The sequence below is a fragment of the Mustela putorius genome, unplaced genomic scaffold (assembly GCF_011764305.1).
Source record: "Mustela putorius furo isolate JIRA1106 unplaced genomic scaffold, ASM1176430v1.1 tig00000929_pilon_pilon_pilon, whole genome shotgun sequence".
NCBI lineage: Eukaryota > Metazoa > Chordata > Mammalia > Carnivora > Mustelidae > Mustela > Mustela putorius.
The window spans coordinates 403,236-420,187 of NW_025421520.1; the positions used below are offsets into that span (position 1 = coordinate 403,236).

At 49.4% G+C, this 16,952-nt stretch overlaps 1 protein-coding gene across 8 annotated transcripts in view; it reads right to left on the reverse strand.

Annotated features, from left to right (window-relative positions):
• Positions 1–16,952, reverse strand: part of DYNC2I1 (dynein 2 intermediate chain 1) — a 52,709-nt gene that overhangs the window by 35,424 nt on the left and 333 nt on the right. For 5 of the 8 annotated variants that reach the window (XM_045086303.1, XM_045086304.1, XM_045086308.1 and 2 more), the window contains exons 2-7: positions 11,847–11,900; positions 10,015–10,435; positions 7,722–7,813; positions 5,231–5,539; positions 3,217–3,293; positions 1,752–1,806 (exon numbers count right to left, since the gene is read on the reverse strand). In XM_045086303.1, coding sequence (XP_044942238.1) covers positions 1,752–1,806; positions 3,217–3,293; positions 5,231–5,539; positions 7,722–7,813; positions 10,015–10,435; positions 11,847–11,900 — 1,008 coding nt within the window. Of the gene's footprint in view, positions 1–1,751; positions 1,807–3,216; positions 3,294–5,230; positions 5,540–7,721; positions 7,814–10,014; positions 10,436–11,714; positions 11,901–13,622; positions 14,637–16,952 lie in introns of those variants that run through there. The other 3 variants (XM_004766013.3, XM_004766018.3, XM_045086305.1) reach the window with 3 other exon arrangements.

The following is a 16,952-nucleotide window of genomic DNA, read 5'->3' on the forward strand; positions in this document are numbered from 1 at the left end:
AGAATTATTCTGGCACATTGTAGGCTTTTCATGAGGCTCAAGAATTAAAGAAAGATAAACTTGGTGTTAATGCTGTGAAACATATGACCTAATCATGGGCCAAAATGAGCTGTGAAATCCCTTCAAGAATCCTTCTGGAGGTCTACGGCCATACCAGCCTGAACGCGCCCGATCTCGTCTGATCTCGGAAGCTAAGCAGGGTCGGAAAAGATTGTAAAATGTCTTATTGATAATTTTCACATTGATTACATGTTGAATAATAATATTCCAGAAGTAGTGGATTATATAACATGTTCTTAAAATGAATTTTGTTTCTTTTTGTGTTTTAATGTGACTACTAGAGAATCTATTATTATAAATGCGGCTCACATTATACTCTGGTGAATAGTGCTGATCTACAGCTCCTTAGAAGAATTGGAAGATATAAGGAAAACACTATAAAATCTGTAAATTTTCATCCAACTCCAGTTTCAGAATTTATCCACAAAAAGTGTGAGGCAGAGCTGGTCACTAGAACAATGACTTGGTAAGAACAGGGCGCTGCGTGGGCGTGGGCGTGCGTGTGCAAGACAGAAAAAGGCAACCCTAACTCCCAAATACACACGTTCAAGCACGAGGGTCAAAGCCTGTACAGCGAAAAGGTTACCTGGGAAGAAGTCGTTGAAAGGCTTTAGCTAGATGGCGAGTGATCCAACCACCCCCAAAACCGAATGAATAAAACACACCCGCATCAAAGTAACAAAAATTCCATGTGTTTCTGGGTATGCATATGGGATAAAGAGATACATAAAAATATGGCACAAGACATTAGAGATGATTATCTCAGGGTCGCTCAGGTTTCAGACAGCTACCAAGGAAAGTGACAGGAAAAATTTCCTTGGGATACGATACCCCCATCTGCTCACCACATCTCCTGCAACACCAACAACCGACTAGGAAAACAGCCGGACAGTAACGAGAACCCCAGCACCCGCCACCTCACCGTCACTACAGCTTCACCATGAAGATGATTCTGATGGTAATCACGACGGTGGGAAAGAAGTAAAGACCGGGCATCGCCCTCCACGCACAGGGACAGTCACGCGAGGGCAGGACCACGGTGGTGTGCCCGTGAGGTCGTCGGAGCCTGGGCCTCCCTGCGGGAAGACTTCAACACTGAGGCGGTTTGCTCACTTACCAGACGTCTGCCCTCTGTGGGGACAGCATGGGGACTCCTGTCTCCAGGAGCTGTCCCTTCCCCTGCGGGGCCTAACATGCGGCCAGCCGGGAAATGCTGTCGCTCTGTGCCCTAGTGAAAGGACGCGCCTGAGGCCCCATTCTCCTGGAACCCTCCACGTCTCCCTCTAATTCTGTATTTTGAGGCTCTCTTACCAAGGATGTGTTCGTTTACAACGGCGACATCTTCCTGCGAGCTCGTGATTCTGTCACTACAGAAGGTCCCCCCACAGGCACCAGGCTCGTCTCAGAGTCGGGCCCACTGCCCTGGGTGCAGCCTCTCTAGCTGTGACACAGGGCCATGTGGAGCAGCCTCTCTAGCTGCGACACGGGGCCACGTGGAGCTCCCTCTCATCCGTTTTCCTACTTCCGAGCTCTTTGTATCTTTTCATCTAAACACGTCCGCAGTGTCCTCCTGGAATTACCACTCGAACCCCCTGTCTGCCGGCAAGGGCTGCCGCAGGCTCTGCGCTCCGAGCCAAACGCAGACTCGGGGCTACTTTTGCCGCATAATAAAGTCAACATTAATGTCTTACCTTCCCTCTCGAGTCTTTATCTTTTCCATTATTTCTTACTAAATTCTCTGCATACCTAGGAAATAAGGTCAAATTCAAAAATTAACTTTCAACAAAGACTTGAAACATAAAGCATTTTACATCTCAGCGAAGGCTCTTCTATCTGATCTAAACTGCTAGGACGGGCAGACCTCCAGAGCCCGTCTCACTACAGCTGTGGGCACTAGGGTCTCCCTACATTGCTTGTAGGTCAGCAGCAAACCAAGAAAGAGCCTCAGCAGAGAGAAAAAACTACGTGTTTTAACAAAGTTGTGCATGTGTATGACTATCCCTACGAGAGTTCTAGAACACTCTGTAATTTTATTAGTCACTCCCAGAAAAAGCATGAGATCCTCCATCTGTAAGATCATGGACGGAGCAAGAGAATATTCTTCTAAGTGAAACAAGTCAGAGAAAGACAAACACCATATGACCTCACCCATATGTGGAATTTAAGAACTGAAAGAAATGAGCAAAGGGGGAAAAGGAGCAGCAAACCAAGAAACAGACTCTTCCCTCTGGAGAACACACGGCAGGTCCCCGGAGGGGAGGGCGGTGGGGAACGGGTGAAGAGGGAATGAGGCTAGCACCGGGCGGTGTTCAGACGGGCTCAATCACTGCACTGTACACAGACACTAACATTATACTGCACGGTAGCTACACTGGAATGTAAATAAAAACTTTTAGAAAATCTAGAGCTTATGTACAAAATGAGAATGTACACACCAACTCTAACCTGCAACCTTCACCAAACCCACACAAAAGAGGTGCTGTTGTTAGACTGACCCACGAACCAACAGCTCTGGAGGGTCACTCAACAGGCCCCACAGACGCAGACGTGCCACCCCAGCAGGCTGCTGCCCGAGCCCTGGCTGTGGCCAGACAGTCTCTGCGCTCCGACTAACAAACACTGGTCGGGGGCCCTGGCAGTGCAGATGGGGGCCAGGAGCCTGCCCGCAGACACTCCACCCTCCCCAGGCTCCACAGGCTGCAGACCAGGAGCCCGCCTGCACACCCTCACCCCCCAAAGTAAGTGCTCCTCTCCAAGTTCACAGGAGCACATATGGAAAAGGACAGAATCAAGGGGCGCATGGGTGGCTCCGTCATTAAGCGCCTGCCTTCAGCTCAGGTCATGATCCCAGAATCCTGGGATCGAGCCCCACACCAGGCACCCTGTGTGGCAAGGAGCCGCTTCTCCCTCTGCTCGTCCCCGGCTGATGCTCTTTATGACAAATAAATAAATAAAACCTGGGAGAAAAAAAAAAAAGGCAAAATGGAACTAGTAATTTATAACAAGCTCCAAGCTCTTCCAGTGCACCCAGACTGTAATTTGGAGGGGCTGCACCAGGGGAAGTGAAGTGCATCTATCGTTCACTCTCATTTACTGACTCTAATCAGGCCCCGTAAGAAACACGGTCTGCGGAAGCACAGCGCGCCCGACAGTCACCAGAGAGCGCACGGTCCTTCCCGGCTGCCGGTGGGATCTCGTCGTGAACTTGCGCCCCGACGTCGGTGCTCACTGCCCTAGGAAACAAAAATTCCACGACACTCATCAGCACAGCATAGTGAAGTCACCATGACTGTACGTTCTGTACAACAAGCGTGAACTCCGGATTTAACAAAAGCATCTCCACCACCGGTCTCTCCTGAAAGACTGTTATTACCCGCTGTCTTCAATCACATAATTAACGTAAGGAAGAGGAGTAAAGGTGTACTAAAAGACGATCATACACTACCTCAGTAAGTAAAAGACATTTTTACTCATCAATTTCACATTACTTTCAGATAAATCTGACTAGTTCCTTACACGACTTAAAATTATAAACTTTCAAACATGATGTGGCTATCACATGGATTCATCCACCTATAAAAAGAAAATGTGAACAACTGATCTATAAATTCTACTTCTGTAATTCTCTTGAATTAAGTGAATCTGTGAAAATGAAATTAAAACCATTAGATTGCAAGCCAACAAATCCAGATAGGTGCTTTAAAGAGAGAGGCACACATTGAAATGGCCCGGAGGGAGGGGTATGAGGCAGGAATGGGACAGGTAAAGACCCAGGGGACCAGGGCCAGGGCATCCCTGGGGCAGAGAAAGCTCACAGCCCTGGGGACCGACCCATGAAGTGTGCAGAGCAGCAGGAGGCAGGAATGAATCACCCACCAAGAAAGGCAGCCTGGAGTGCAGTACACAATGTATACAAAAGCCTTGAAAACAGTTAAAGATATTCAAACACTTTCTTGCATCTATAAATACTTCCAGGAAATTATTCCTAGAATACAAACATGTATTAAGGTTTTCAATCTATTCATCAATAATTTATGAAATAAAAAATAATTAGTAACCCGAATGTCCCACATTAGGTTGCCTGTGAAATAAGTAAGGTTATGGCCACATGAAAGCGTACACCCACCATAAAAGACTATTTCCCAGAATAAAGTGCAAAAATAGCAGGATTCCAACGTTGCCTTCATTTACATATAGGAAAAAGAATTTTAAGTACATACATACTTATTACAAAATGGATTACCTCTTGAGTCTGGGATCATAGATAAATTTTGGGTTTTTTTATTCTTTCTGTAAAATGTTTTCCAAAATTAACTGGAGGAAAGTATAATTACATGTTTAACAGGAAGAGCAGTCTGGCATCAGTCTATTAAGTAGATTGGAATAGGAAAAAAAAAATGAAATCAGTTATGCCAGGTAGGAAAAAATATGACTTAATGGCTGTCTAGGTATAAAGAAGAAGAAGAAAAAGTAGCTATGAGCAGCTCAGTGCCTTGTTCCCAAGCCGTGTGGGTGTTCCCAGCTGGCGGAGTGCTGGGCTGGAAAAAGATGCCCACAAGGGCCTGGGCAGTCACTGCCCCAGAAGCAGAAAGGAGCAGGGTCCATATTCAGCAGCAGTAAGAGAGGCATAATCACGCTGGATTCTTCTAATAAACAACTCATTATTCTAATAAACAAATCGTTATAGTTATTATGCTTAATCCTGACTTCTCCATCCCGAATGGGAGACCAGAGGAGGAGGCACCTGGCTGGCGCAGGCAGTAGAGCACTCCACCCCCAATCTCAGGGTTGTGAGCTTAAGCCCCACGCTGGGTACGAAACCAACTTAAAAAACAAACAAACAAAAACAAACAAACAAAAAAAAAAGCCAGAAAGAAAAGAGAAGAGAAAAGTAAAGAAATGAAACGAAACGAAACTGGAGGAGGTACACAATTAAAATAACGGATCAAAAATCATACAGGGGGCGCCTGGACAGCTCAGTCAGTTAAGTGTCTGCCTTCGGCTCAGGTCATGATCTCAGGGTCCTGGGATCAAACCCACATCAAGCTCTCTGCTCGGTGGGGCGCCTGCTTCCCCCTCTCTCTCTGCCTGTCACTCCCGCTGCCTGTGATCTCTCTCTGTCAAATAAATAAATAAAATATTTAAAAAACAAGAAAGAAAGAAATGGTACCTTGGACTCCCTTTTCTTAACATCTTCTCTCGACAGCCTCTCTTTCTTATCTGTGTTACTAGGGCGCCTCCCCTCGTCGAAATGAAAGCCTTCCTTGTGTCGCTTTTCCTTGTGTCTTTCTTCCCCTTCCTTGTCAGAGAAGGAACTAATCTTTTCTTTTGGATACTTTTCTCTTCTTTCCCTTGTGCTGCTTTTTTCTCCATGTTTCCTCTCTCGCTCTGGCTCCTTCTGCCTCCTGGGTCTCCTTCCACCTTCCTCTTTATACAGCCAGTACTTCAGAGGATTGTCTTTGCTGTCGCCGTACTGCAGCTTTGAATGGGACAGATGGAAGACGCGTGAGCACACGAAACATGGGCTGCCAAGCTTCACACACGGGGTGGTAAAGGTGGCGAAGCCGCTTTGCCCTCACTCTTCCTTCCCGACTCTAGAAAGGAGCTTCTGGAAAGAAAAACCCAGCGCTGGTTACACAGCCCACAGGATAGTGGCGACACCACACTCCAGCCTTCACCCTGCTATGGAAAGCCACGTCCAAACCCCTCAGCACGGCAAGTACGCCCCCTCCTCCTCAGCTCCATCCTTGTCAGCCTTGCCACCTTCTCTCCGACTGTGAACGCACCTGGCACTCCATCAACCCCAGTCCCTCCTGTGAGATGTGTCACTTCTGGGAGCAGAGCATCACACGCCCTGCCGACCTCTGTCCTTGGCAGTTCACATGTCTGCTCCCCAATAAGGGAGATTCTTAAAACTGGACACTACTAGGGGCGCCGGGGTGGCTCAGTGGGTTAAGCCGCTGCCTTCGGCTCAGGTCATGATCTCAGGGTCCTGGGATCGAGTCCCGCATCGGGCTCTCTGCTCAGCGGGGAGCCTGCTTCCTTCCTCTCTCTCTCTGCCTGCCTCTCAGTGTACTTGTGATTTCTCTCTGTCAAATAAATAAATAAAATCTTTAAAAAAAAAAAAAAAAACTGGACACTACTGTTAAGTCATCACAGGTTCCCCAAGACCACCGTGGGTGCTCAGTGTAACTGCTGGCTTCTGTCACACGGCGACGCACAGCTCTGTGCAGAACATGCTGCCCAACACGTCAGACCTCTGGCCCAGACTCCCAGTTTCGGAAGCGTCGTCAGTGTCTCAGCTGAACCCCAAGTGGGACTGCCCTTTCCTCCCACCCGGGCTCCTCTCCTCAGCCCAACAGTGGGTCGCTGCTCACTCTCCAGCCACAGGGCGCTTACCCTCTTCTTGGCTCAGTCCCCGTGATCCCCGCTCCCGCCCCCCCTTCTAGGGCCACCCAGCAGCCTCCTGACCTCTCTCCTTCACCTGATTCCCACCAACTCCACCCGTCTCTGCCAGCACCACCTTCCTAAAGAAAAACATGCTGGCCAGCTCCACGAGCAGCTCCTTGGTTGGAAAGTCAGATTGCTACCACACATTTATCACCGAAATCAATCCTATGGGGATTAAAAGATTTAAGTGCTAAAAAAAATTATAAGGATCCAAAACAAAATACAGGCAACTACTTACGTAATCCTGTGTGGGTGGAAAAGGCTCTGTGAGCCTTACATCAACAACCAACAATGAAAGACCCGATACTTCATAACTGTAAACTTACTCATAAAAACAAAGTCCCACAAACAAAATTTGAAACAGAAGCGGGAACAGAAGTAACTAGCAGGGAGTTCATCTTTAAAGTACTCTTAGAATAAAATGCCCCATTAGGAAATAAGTAAACATACACAGGGAATGACTAACAGCGGGGCAGTGAGCCCTCACATAAAACGCTCAGGAGTGCTTCTCTGTTCTGAATCAAATTAGCAAAGATTAAAAATTACGATCATGTCCAGTTGCTGCTTTGGACACGGGCAATTATACTCTGATAATATAAATAATTACAGCTTTTCTGTAGAGCAGTAAGTTTACATTTACTTTCATCTAGCAAGTTCATGTCCAAAATTCATCAGAGGAAAATAACTATGAATAAATGTAAAAACTTTACCTCATGGATGTCTTTATCATTAAAAAAAATTCAGAAGCAACCTAAGTGTCCCAAAAAAACCCAGATCAATACAACTATGACATACCAATAGTATACTGAGCAGCCATTAATATTATAGAGAAACAGGACTCAGAAAAATGTTCAAGTGTATCCAGTTTAAGGTTTATAAAAGAGTAAAAATCCAATTTAAGAAAACAAATAGATATATAGGCACATACATACGAATGCATATGTAAACCTACTCTGTTAGCGTGTATACTTAAATATTATCAATAAGTATCTTGGGGTAGATTTGTTTTTATTTTCTTCTTATGGTTTATTTGAATTTTCTCAATTTTTCAAAAGCACCATTTATTTCTCTTGGAAAGAGAACAACACGTCTGTGCAAGGAAAGGTGAGACCTTCCTCAGACCTTGAATCCTGTGTGACAACCCTTTCCAAAAATGCTTCTAACAATGCGTGAACAGACTTGAGGGAGCCCTTCTGGGGGAGCCCGCGTACCTTTCTTTCTCTGTAGCGTCTCTCTCTTTCTTCGTCCCCCCTCTCAGCGTCTTCGTCTCTCCTCTCCTTCTCCTCCGTCCTCACTTTGCTTACTACAAAACAGAGTGTGTTTTTAACATCCCCAAACATCAGCACGTAGGAATGACCTTCTAACATCTTGCTGCCCGCTCTACCATACGTACGTAGTGCACCACTGTGGAGTAGACGCTAACACATATGGAAACATATTCACCAATTAAAACACATCCTTCAATATCAAGCATGAAAAGTTCTAGAATCTAAACTTAAAATGGGCGAAAGAGGGAGATCACAACGGCAGCTGCCACTGAAGCAGCCTGGGAAAGATCAGACTGAGCCCTGGAAACTCGAGAGGGGCACCAGCCCACACACACATGCCAGCTGAGCACCTGGTCACTGACAGAGAGGCTCAGGAAGACAGAGCCCCATCCACTATGAAAAACTGGCCCAGTCACCAAGTGTTCGGAGGCCAAGAAAGAAATGCCTGCCTTGGGGGACAACAGGGGAACTGCACCAGCCCCACAGCCTCTAAGTGCCCACTGCTGAGGGCACCAGGCAGGGAGAAGGCCCTTGTGAGAAGGAGGCAGTCTGCAGCCCACCTGCCGGCAGCCACCCCTACCCACAATGTGAGATCTCTCCCTGATAGTGGAATTAGAGATTCGCTTTTGAACATGCACAGACCAAAAAAAAAAAAAAAGTCATAAGGTTTAAAATTAAGAGAATCAATAAATTAAGAGATGAGGACAAAACTAAATAGAAATCACTGAAACAAAGCCCATTCATTCAAAAAGTGCTTGTGGAGCACAGTCAGTGGGAGCCTGGGATATGAGACCCCAAACAGCAGGGGAGACAGGAGCAGCGGGGAGAAGAAGGGCCAGGCCCCGGGAGACTGCAGGAGAAAGACGGGGTCCAAGGGACTCCCAGGTCCTCTGACCAAAGGAAGGGAAGGATACAGCTGCCATCAACTGAAGTGGGGAAGGCCTTGGGGAAGCAGGATTTGCAGGGATTTCAGAAGCCCAGTTCAAGTTTGCAACATCTATCAGACATCAAAGGACAAGAGGGTATGCAAGCCTAGAGTTCAGAGATGAAACCCAGCTGGGAACCAAAACTTAGGAATCAAGAACAGATGACCAGGGTTTCTATCATGAGAAAGGACGCAGTCACTGACAGAGACAGAACAGCTACACTAGTCCAAAGACCACGGCCACACTTCACAGAAGGGAGGCTCAGACGACACAGGGCAGAGCCACATAAACGGCCAAAGAAAGGGGAAGGAAGGTCCAAACTATTCATATCAATAACGCACTGAGAAGACAAGATCCGGTAGCAACCAAAAAAGATCTGAGAACAAAAATGATGTTATTAAAAATGCATACCAAGAACATAAAAAAAAAAAATCACCCTAAAAAGAGGCAACGGGAGTAAGAGTTGCTGGTAAACATGCTGAGTGGTGACCCCGTTAACTCATAGTCCCTCCACCAAGGACGCCTCACCTAACACAAATGCACGCCCACGCTCCGGAGTGCACGGCTGCTGGGCTCTGCAGACCCGGGCAGCGGCCCGGGGAGCAGAAAGCAACAGTACCTAACACAGAACATGAACGAGGGGACTCGGTTTCCGTCTGGTTCATAACTAGGATCTCAAGCCTTTCTGACGAGTCTAAGAATTACTGTGTAATCTCTAAACATATTCCTTTTTGGTTACGTTAGCCAGTTAGAAGTTTTTAGAAGAACATATACTATTTGTATAGTACAAAAATGACAATACTTACATGGGGAGGGCAGTATGCACATTTACCTTAGAATTCCTGGGAATCAGATAAAAGCATTTAAATCTTGTTCAGAATAAGACTGACAATTTTGAGGAATTCCTATTAAAGAGCACTATTTGTTTATTTACAATGTCGGCTGAACTTTAGGTAGGTAATCTAAAATGTGTTTCAATAGTAAACCTCTAGCAAGTAATGAGAACATTGTTACTCTTTTCACTCACTGAAATGAGTTTTAAAAATGCCAAAAAGAAAGTTGAAAAGTGTACACACACATACACACACCCCGAGGCCTGTACCTTCAAGGTCAAGCTAAGCCACTTCTGCAAACCATGAAAGAAACACAGGATGAGCAGCGCGGGGAAAGAGGGCAAGGACCTGAGCACGAAGCTACGAAGCTACGAAGGTCCTTCAGCGAGACGGACAGGCTGCGGCCGTGGCTAAGCAGTGCCGCAGGAGGGACTCCAGAGCCGTGCAGCGGCCGCGGCTCCGCGCAGGGACACGCACCTGCTCCCATCCTGTGCTCTGCCCTGTCCAGGGGCTGCCGGCCCAGCAGGTTATGGTGGGCCGCCGTCTGCCTGGGCTCCTCCCTTCTGGCTCTGCGGTCTCTGTCCTTGTCCCCCCTGTCTTTTCCTTTACTGAGAGACTTCTCTGTGTCCCGTTCTCGGGATTTCTCTTTATGCCTTTCCTTGTCCCGGTCTCTGGAGTCCTTTTTCCTCTCCCTTTGCTTTTCTCTGTCTCTGTCCCCATGAGGGTTGTCCCTGGAGGGGTGGCCGTCTCTCTCGCCAGGCCTCTCTCTGTACTTGGTGTCTCGGTCTGGGTCCCTGTGCTTGGGCTCTTTGTTTTCAGGGAGGTCCATTTCTGATTCCTTATGCAGCTTCTTTTCTCTGTGTTTCTTATCTTCCTTGGGAATACCTGATTGTGCAGCCTAAACCAGGAGAAAAAAAGCAAAATTTGGAATCTGGGTCACACTCAGTGAGAGGTCTTAACACTGGCTTCCACTGCTCTCCAGCCTAGCAAGTGGGGCCTGGAAGAAGGCTCTGAATCAGTCAGGGGAACAGACCGAGCTCGCCTACGCCGGGCGACGGGTGCCCGTTTATTAGAGACATTCACGTTTGCTGGCAAGTCACAGCTGAGATACTACAGGGAACAGGAAGAAAAAGAACTGGATGTTGAGGCTTTGACTTACAGTCTCTGAGACACCACACTTGGGTCCAACTCAGGGAACAAGGACTGACCGCCACCCTCTTACAAAATTCTCAGGTCCTGATCTCAACCGGTTAACCTTAGAAATAAAGCTGCCAGTCACGCTACCAGCGGAAATGGGTTTCTTCGGGAACGGAGAGGATTGCATTCTGGGACAGTTAAGCTGTGGCAGAACCGTGGGGGATTCTGCGGAGCAAAGGAGAGGAGGCCCCTTCACAGAGGAGGGGGCGCCGGGCGGAGCGGCTGCTGTGAGCGCAAAGTCTGCCGGCGTGAACTGGGAGCTGGGACGTGGAGTGGCTTCTCGTTGGCCGAGCTGGTGCCAGGCCAGGAGGAAACCGTCCCTCCTCCTGCCGGGACAGTAAAACAGCATCCACCGGGAGATGCCTCTCTTCCCGCCGGGTCTGCAGTGGACGCTGGAGGGCTGGAGCCCGCGCGCTGCCCCTGCCGGAGTCCCCACTCCGTTCCGGAGCAGGCCTGCTTGTACTCGCTTTCACAGCCCAAAGCTCCCTCCACATAAACGACACAGAGACATATACCCACATACATGAACACAGGCACAAACACACATGCAAACGTGTCACGCAGAGAAGCCACATGTCTGTGCACACACCACACACATGCATGTGCACACACACCGCACATGTGCCCTCAGTGCACACCACACACAGAGAGACACACACATACATGAACACAGGTACAAACACACAGACATGCAAACATGCCACATAGAAAAGCCAAGTGTGTGTGCACATACCACACATACACATGTACTTAATGTGCACCAGACACACACAGACACACATGCACATGTATTGCACAGAGAAACCATAAACGTGTGCACACATCATAGACATACATGTGTGTGCACACCACATGTACCCAGTGCACACCAAACACACACACACACACACACAGCCCAAGCCCTGACCCATAACAGAACCCGACGCAGCTACTGGGATGCCGGGCTGAATGGGGCAACCCTGTCCCACCAGATTCCAGACCTATTAACCATACGGCTTTATCTCTCGGTCAAAAACAGTTCTGAAATGAGCCACACAGAAGCCAGGTTGAGAAGCAGGTGAAACCGTCCAAGCTCCAAAAGGACCCCAACTCAAATCTTTCAGAGACAGTACCAAAAGATGCTTTCTGAGGTCATCTGCTTTCCAAGTATCATCTTTTGTTCTTCTCTAAAAAGAAAAGTATAAAGTTAGAATTTTTAAAGTTTAAAAAACTAATTTTTACACTCTAGTGAGCTGCTTTTTCATTAGGCCATTTAAGTCAATGGCAATGAGTCCTTCACATGCAACAAATTACTACCTACTAGAAGAAAAGGTAATAGTAATACACATTTTTAAAAATTATTCCCTAGTCTAAAATTACCTATAAACAATTACAGAATGTGTTCCTCTGGCTACTTTGTAAGTGCAGGTAAAACACCCCCCCACCTTCCCCACGTCACCCAATGCCTGTCAATGCCCGGTCCCACTGTCCAGCAGTATTTCGGTCTGCCAACAGAGCAGATGCCCCTGGAGTGTCCCTGCCCACCAGGCAGCACCCCCTCCCACCCCCCAGGGACTGAGCATCCAGAACACGACCCCTCCATAAGCACACACACAGTTCACCTGCCACAGGGAAGACACACTTAGATAATGAAGGAATTCAATACATAAATTAATCAAGGATGTTTCCTACAGACAAAAAGGCAGATTTACCCAGATTATCTCATCTTTCCTTTGAGAAAATGTATTTTTTTACAGATTCATTGATTTAACAAAAGGCATCCTTGGTAAGATACGGTGTAAGATGGTCAGCAACAATTAGCATAGCTGTGACCTGGAGTTCCTGAACCTTAAAACTCTTTCTGTCTCAAGCTCACTGCTCTGTGTAGAGGTTTAACATGGGCCCTTCTCCAAACAAATGGTCCAAACTCAACAGAGAGCATGTGTGCCCCTGGGAGAGGACAAGGGCTAGAGACCCCGAGAGTGGAAGAGCGCCGGCCAGAGCCCGTGGACCGGACCCCTCCCGGCAGTGATTACATGAGTTACGCTGATCGGCAAAAGCCCTGAAGGCAACAGCTCCCCACGATCTTCCTTCTGCCTCTTTTACCAGCCCAAGCTCGGGCACTTAAAAGTCAGGCAAATGGCCTTGCTCACCCCTAAAGACTTTTCTTCCTTGTTTTCTCTTTTAAATGTCTGATGTTAGGAAAAAAAAGAATTAAAGGTCTATTTTATAAAATAACCCACGGTTCCTTCATCCCAGCCCCTACATGTCACACGTATTTTTAGGAACTCTGCGTAGTTATGTGAGGACAGAGTGCTTCAGACCAGGAGTCTTTTGTCTTTTTTACCCTCTACTCAGCCAAGGCCTCTTAAAGACCAAATCCACCAGCATTTCAGTCCCTGCCCAGTGGAACAGAGACACCAGTTAAACTCTGGTCTCTCCAAGTACAGAACAGGAAAGGCAGCGCTTTCCCCTACAATGGGAATAAACTCCACCCTGAAACCAAAACGAAAAGAAGGGAGCTGCCTACAGAGCAAACCCTTCAAGCTCCAGGATTGCTCAGTCCAGACACAGGCAAACCTGAGAGTTCAACTCCATGAGGTCAATGCCCACGCCGGGTGACCCTGGGCTGTGGATCCACTGCACGTAAAACGAGCAGTGACTGCAGAAAGAGCCCCGTGTACCAACCAGCATCTCACCCGAACCCCACGGCAAACTGGCTGACTGATGCCCGTTTACCACGAGGCTCTCCGGAGCACTGTGCAGGGAGCGCCTCAGACAGCCCTCATGGTGCGGTCCGTCTGCCCCTGCTGTACAGCAGGACTTCTGCGGACTTCTCGGCGCTTCTCTTCCACCTCACGCTGACACCCCAGGAAACCCCAGAGGGAGTGGGAGCACGGGCACCTCACCTGCCATCCTTTCGGGACGCAGAGGCTGCAGAATATCTCCTCCTGGGTCACCTTCCTTTTCCCACAGCACACCATTTACTGTTTGCTCTCGAGCCAGACTCAGAGGCAGGAAGGCCAGAGTCTGCCTCTTGGGGTCACGCCCCAGGCCCATTACCTTCGGTCACCCCTCTACCCCACTTCCCTATTCCCAAAAAGCAGTTTCCCCAAAGCATACTGATGCCAGGACATTTCGCTCCTACTAAAGAGCTCAGCAACCTGGACCTGCCTCCAAACCCCTCAGGGGATATGATATAATTTCCACCAGTCACACCACGCAAGCCAGGGACTGCCAGGACGTCCTGGACTGGCAACGCTGCGCAGCCACCCAATGTCTTCACAACCCAGCACCTTCTCAGCTGGGCAAACACTCACTTGCTTGCCAAACGTTAAAGCTAAATGTCAGTTGAACTGGTTAGCTGCATATTAATAAAGGCTTAAAAGTCTTAGGTTGTCTTGTTTTCCACAAATTGTTTGAAATAAGTTCCTGCAGCTCCTGACACCTGGAGGCTAAGCACCCTTGCCCTCAGCATACTGGTTGTTGGTCACCGTGGCTGAGCTGCACACCAAGACTGGCCTCGTGGACAGGGCACCGACATTCCGTTCTCAGATGAGATGCAACCCATCATCGAGTCCTACTACTTTTTCTTGTAACATGTTTCCTAAAATGAAAGAAATCCACTCTTCCTACCCAGTTCAACTGCCCCAAACCCAGCCCAGCCTTTCATACTGTGGCAGTCACGTGGTCTGTATCTACAGCACCACTGGTCCAACCCAGGGGATCTAGTTCATAGCACCCAGGGACACTGGAGGCCACAGAAGGGTGGCCTATCAAGCCCACAGAGCACAGACTAACTAGTGCATTTACCTAAAGATGCAAAGAGGGGAGGCTGGCTCATACACAGCTCTCAGACTCAGACATAATTTACCTTTAGCTGTCTTTTTAAAAATTACCCCTTAGGGGCGCCTGGGTGGCTCAGTGGGTTAAAGCCTCTGCCTTAGCTCAGGTCATGATCCCAGGGTCCTGGGATCGAGCCCCGCATGGGGCTCTCTGCTCAGCAGGGAGCCTGCTTCCTCCTCTCTCTCTGCCTGCCTCTCTGCCTACTACTCTTTCAATAAATAAAATCTTTTTTTAAAAAATTACCCCTTAATGCTAGAAAATGTTTTCTATTATTGAATTCGATTACTTAGAAACAAATTATTGGCTGCTGAAGTAATAAAGTGACCTGGATTACTGACTGCTCCTCTGCTCTGCCCTATAATCCCTCCTTGGTAGCACACCAACAGGCACACCGGCTGCCTGAGGCTGTGCCCCTACCCCACTCTGAGCACATGCTGTCTTTCTCTCTCAGATAAATGAATAAATCTTCAAAGTCCTGGAGAAATTAATTCTGATCCTAGAATTCTTTTTTTTTTTAAGATTTTTATTTATTTATTTGACAGACAGAGATCACAAGGAGGCAGAGAGGCAGCAGAGAGAGGAGGAAGCAGGCTCCCTGCTGAGCAGAGAGCCCGATGTGGGGCTCGATCCCAGGACCCTGAGATCATGACCTGAGCCGAAGGCAGAGGCTTTAACGCACTGAGCCACTCAGGCGCCCTGATCCTAGAATTCTGTGCTAAGCCAAAGTCTCAAACAAGTGTATCAATATAATAAACACTTTCTTAGAGTATAGCTTCCTTCCTATATAACCTTATTTAAAAAGGTACTTGAGGATTTACTCCAGAGAAAAAAGGGGGGATTTCAGGAATGCTGATGAGACTGGATCCAAAAAAACAGTAGATCCAACTCAGAAGTACAAAGAAGAGAAATTCCCGGATGATTGCTCTGAGGTTTGGGGGTAAACAAAACAAAACAAACAAACAAAAAACAAAGCAAAAAAACCTAGTCCTGATTAGAACAGAAAGTCTGCAAACTTGAAAGAACTTTTTTGAAGTACATTCAGTAAACAGATATGACTGATTAATAGGTTAAAGTATCTTAAGTGATAAGGTTAGAAAAAAGGCATTTGTTTTGCCAAAGAGAAGGCAAACACAAAGCACAGGAAAATCAAAGGACCATTTCAGAAGAGCAGGGTCCGACCGTGACGCAAGGGCACCAGTAACTGAAGGACACAGTTCTTGAGCAGTACAAGCTGCGGGACTGCACTTTCTCTATCGGTGGCTCCGCTCTGCAGTGAACGCTGCTTGCAGAGCGTGCACTGGTTTCGACTTCAAAATTCCACCTCTTTTTTTAAGATCACAGAAAACCCAAGTTAAAAATGACTTATGAAAACAGAATGGGGGCGCCTGGGGGGCTCAGTGGGTGAAGCCGCTGCTTTCGGCTCGGGTCATGATCTCAGGGCCCTGGGATCGAGTCCCGCATCGGGCTCTCTGCTCGGCGGGGAGCCTGCTTCCCCCCCCCCCCGCCTGCGATCTGTCAGAAAGGAAAGAAGGAAAGGAGGGAGGAAGAGAAGACGGAAGAGGAACCCTAACGAGCGGGCCGGGCGGGGCCGGGACGCTGGGGACCCGCGGCGCCGCGGCCCAGACTCACTCCCGAACCCGCCCGCGGGAAGGTGAGCAGAGCGCCCTGGAGCCCCGCAGCACGCCCGCAGCACCCCCGCAGCACCCCCCGCAGCACCCCCGCAGCACCCCCGCAGCACCCCCGCAGCACCCCCCGCAGCACCCCCGCAGCACGCCCCGCAGCACGCCCCGCAGCACCGCCCGCAGCACGCCCCGCAGCACCGCCCGCAGCACGCCCGCAGCACCCCCCGCAGCACCCCCCGCAGCACCCCCCGCAGCACGCCCCGCAGCACCCCCCGCAGCACCCCCCGCAGCAGCCCGCAGCCCCCCGCAGCACCCCCCGCACCCCCCCCCGCAGCACGCCCGCAGCACGCCCGCAGCACCCCCCGCAGCACCCCCGCAGCACCCCCGCAGCACCCCCCGCAGCACCCCCGCAGCACGCCCGCAGCACCCCAGGAACAAAGGACGTTCTCGGACGCGTTACGAGTGAACGAGGCGAGAAAACACGAGAAGGCGGGAAGGAAAGTCGCGCCGACCGCGGCCCCCGCCCTCCGCGCGCACCAGCCGCCCGGGAAGCGACGGGGACGCCCGACGGTCGGGGACGCCGTCCTCACGCCCCTGGCGCCCGCCCGCGACCCGGCCCCGGCCCCTCCGCGAGGCCCGAGCAGCGGCTCCCGCCCGGCCCGACGGCAGCAGCCGGCACAGCGCAGGCCCGTGTCCCCGACGCGCCGCGGGCCCCCGCAGAGGCCGCGATCCGGCCCCCACCGTGCTCACGCGGCCCGGACGGGGCGGAGG